This window comes from Cyprinodon variegatus, unplaced genomic scaffold (assembly GCF_000732505.1).
Source record: "Cyprinodon variegatus isolate N-32 unplaced genomic scaffold, C_variegatus-1.0 Scaffold912, whole genome shotgun sequence".
In the NCBI taxonomy this organism is placed as follows: domain Eukaryota; kingdom Metazoa; phylum Chordata; class Actinopteri; order Cyprinodontiformes; family Cyprinodontidae; genus Cyprinodon; species Cyprinodon variegatus.
Window position 1 is genome coordinate 137259 of NW_015151365.1, and position 2663 is coordinate 139921.

Below are 2663 nucleotides of genomic sequence, written 5' to 3' on the forward strand. Positions count from 1 at the left end.
TGTTTAGGCCAGAATGATTTGAAATTTAAATATGAATTCCCGACAACTTTAAGAACCTGCCAATGTCGCTTTCAGCGCTTCCACTTCCAGCTTCACATCCGAGCCACCAGGTTCAGGTAAAAGGAAATTTTAGAAATTTTCAGAAAAGAAGCAGATGCTGTTTTTGAGCCTAAAGATTGATGCTGAAAATATTGTTGGACTGGACCTCTTTAAGTTTTAATTGAATCCCCCTGTATAAGGTGTTTCATAGAGTCATGTGTTTAACAGAAGGTTTGGAGGAATTTATGCAGTGTTTTTTTTTAGTTTTTTTTTATTATACATTATTAGATGTTCTGGAACAGTTAATGTTTCCATCCATCTCCATTACAGAATGCTGAGCTACCTCCAAAACTGTTCTCCTTCTGACATCACAACATGGAGATAGGTTTTTATTCATTACAGTGCTGCTGTGGCGCTACTAAATGCAGAATATTAATGTTTAAAATAAGCCTGTTTGATTCCTAATAACTCAGAACCACCTGGTATGTCCTGCTGCATGACTTTAATGCAAAATTACATTAAATCATAATTGCCCCATCAACATAAGGAATGATTATAATCCTGAACAATGAGAGGATCTTAACAAGGTCTCCTGTTGCTGTATAGTTGAGTCATTTTGTGAGAAACTTTTTTAACCATTTGCATAGAAAATTTCTACACTACAAACATTTTTCTTGTAATAAGTATTTTTGTACTTAATTTAAGTGTGTTAATAAAATGATTTGCCAGTGAAACAAGAGTTTTGCAGTTAAAATAAGAAAAATCATTTTCTTTACCTCATTTCATGTGTAATATTCTTAATTCATTTTAAAAATACTCCTACCCATGTGCATCCTACAAAACACTTTAGGATGGATAAATAATGTTACTTACCAGATTAAATAAGATCATCTTATTTCATTTTATTCATTTCTTGATCAATTTTTGCAGTGTAGAGTAAGAATCTGCACAAATGCCCTCTAAATGTTAAAAAAGATGCCTTTTTTTTAAAGTTTGGAATATATGTATTTATAAACTTTCCAGCTCTTCATCTCAGATCAGATTAGTAAGTTTTTCCTTTCTGATTTCTCTGTGAAAACAGAATATTATCTTTTTATAATTTGAAAATCTGAACCAATACGTTTAAGGCTCTTTTTATTATAGCAGGCATGCCCAAAGTCAGTCTTTAAGGGCGGCTGTCCTGCAGGTTTTAGAGGTTTCCCTGCTTTGGTAAAGCTGATTCTGATGATCGAAGTTCAGCAACAGCCTGTTAATCAGCTATCAAGTAAAATCAGCTGGGATTAACTGGGAAACCACTAAAACCTGCAGGACAGCGGCCCTCAAGGACCGACTTTAAGCATGCCTGCAGTATAGAACAGATTAGATTTCCATAGATTAAGGGATACGTCCTGCTTCAGGAACAGATTGTTTTACAGAAGCATTATCTTGGTCAAAGGCCTGAGCATGCCAAGAAAAAAAAGAAACTTTGGAGTCTGACAGTTTTCTGATGTTGCCACTGAAGGACAGAAGGGGAAGCCTCTGAGATGTAGAGACAATGAATCAGGACATAAATCTAGAGTCAGTGTTTGGTATCAAACAATCAGAATTCAGCAGAAGGATTTAAGTTTCATAGACAAAAAAAAAAAGAGTGTTTTCACCCTTAAGTTGCTGGTAGAACAATCCCATTACCTTCATGATTAGCTGCTTCTCTGGAATGGCCGAACATCGCTGGTAATCCCTGTGGCTCGGCAGCTTCTCCACGAACAGCCTGAGCAACAAGAAGCTTAGAATGAACTTCCTCCCTGGTAAAGACAAGCCCCGCCCACTCAGGTGTTTCTCACGTGATGAACTTGGTGTAGAGAACATAGGCGTTCTCCAGGCTGCCCTCCTCCAGGTAAACTGCTGCCATGCGCTCCATCTCCACTCCGGAGCGAAAGTAACGTCTGGGTTCGATCTCCTCATTGATCTCCACGCAGCACCCCATCTTCGCTAGCGCTCGCACTCGCTCTGCAGCCGTTAGCGTCACGTCCGTGTAGTCCGGCTCCGCCGCCAGCTTCTTCTATGGCAACAGGAAGCACAGAGAGATGTTTCACTCCAGTCCCCAAAACATTTGCAGTAACCATGGAAACCATATAAACCACAGCAGATGAGAAAGCCTGAAGAAAAACAAAGTGCTGCTGTTGTTGTTCACTCCAACTCATTTAAAGCACAAGCTGTAAGCACAGAATCCCTCGTTTCCGGATCAAGCTGGAAGCATGAATGCAGCTTTTGTTCCTCCATTCATTTAAATGAAGAGGACGACGTTCTATCTGTGCACACAGAGAGGAGCCTCAGAGAGGAAGACCCAACACATCTAATGATCCGTCACATGCCTTAAAAACAGGACAACTGAGCTAATTACTTCAGGGTTCAGTTCATTTTACATGCAAATAAATTAACCTTTTCCCTTAACAACTGGGTGCATCAAAGGTGGACAAGAATCTGAGTACAGAGAGCTGGTGAAGCGCTTTGTGCCATGGTCTGGAAACAGTCATCTGATTCTGAATCTCAACAAAACAAGATGATTGTAGAAATTCAGAAGAAACAGAAACAAGTTGAATCCTCTTAACATCAAAGGAGAAGAAGTGGAGGTGGTGGAGGGGAAT

General features: G+C 39.4%; 1 protein-coding gene across 3 annotated transcripts in view; it reads right to left on the reverse strand.

Annotated features, from left to right (window-relative positions):
* stambpl1 (STAM binding protein like 1) overlaps positions 1-2663 on the reverse strand; it is a 26631-nt gene that overhangs the window by 16820 nt on the left and 7148 nt on the right. For 2 of the 3 annotated variants that reach the window (XM_015398125.1, XM_015398123.1), the window contains exons 3-4: positions 1860-2077; positions 1708-1786 (exon numbers count right to left, since the gene is read on the reverse strand). In XM_015398125.1, coding sequence (XP_015253611.1) covers positions 1708-1786; positions 1860-2077 — 297 coding nt within the window. The remainder of the gene's footprint in view (positions 1-1707; positions 1787-1859; positions 2078-2663) is intronic. The other variant, XM_015398124.1, reaches the window with a different exon arrangement.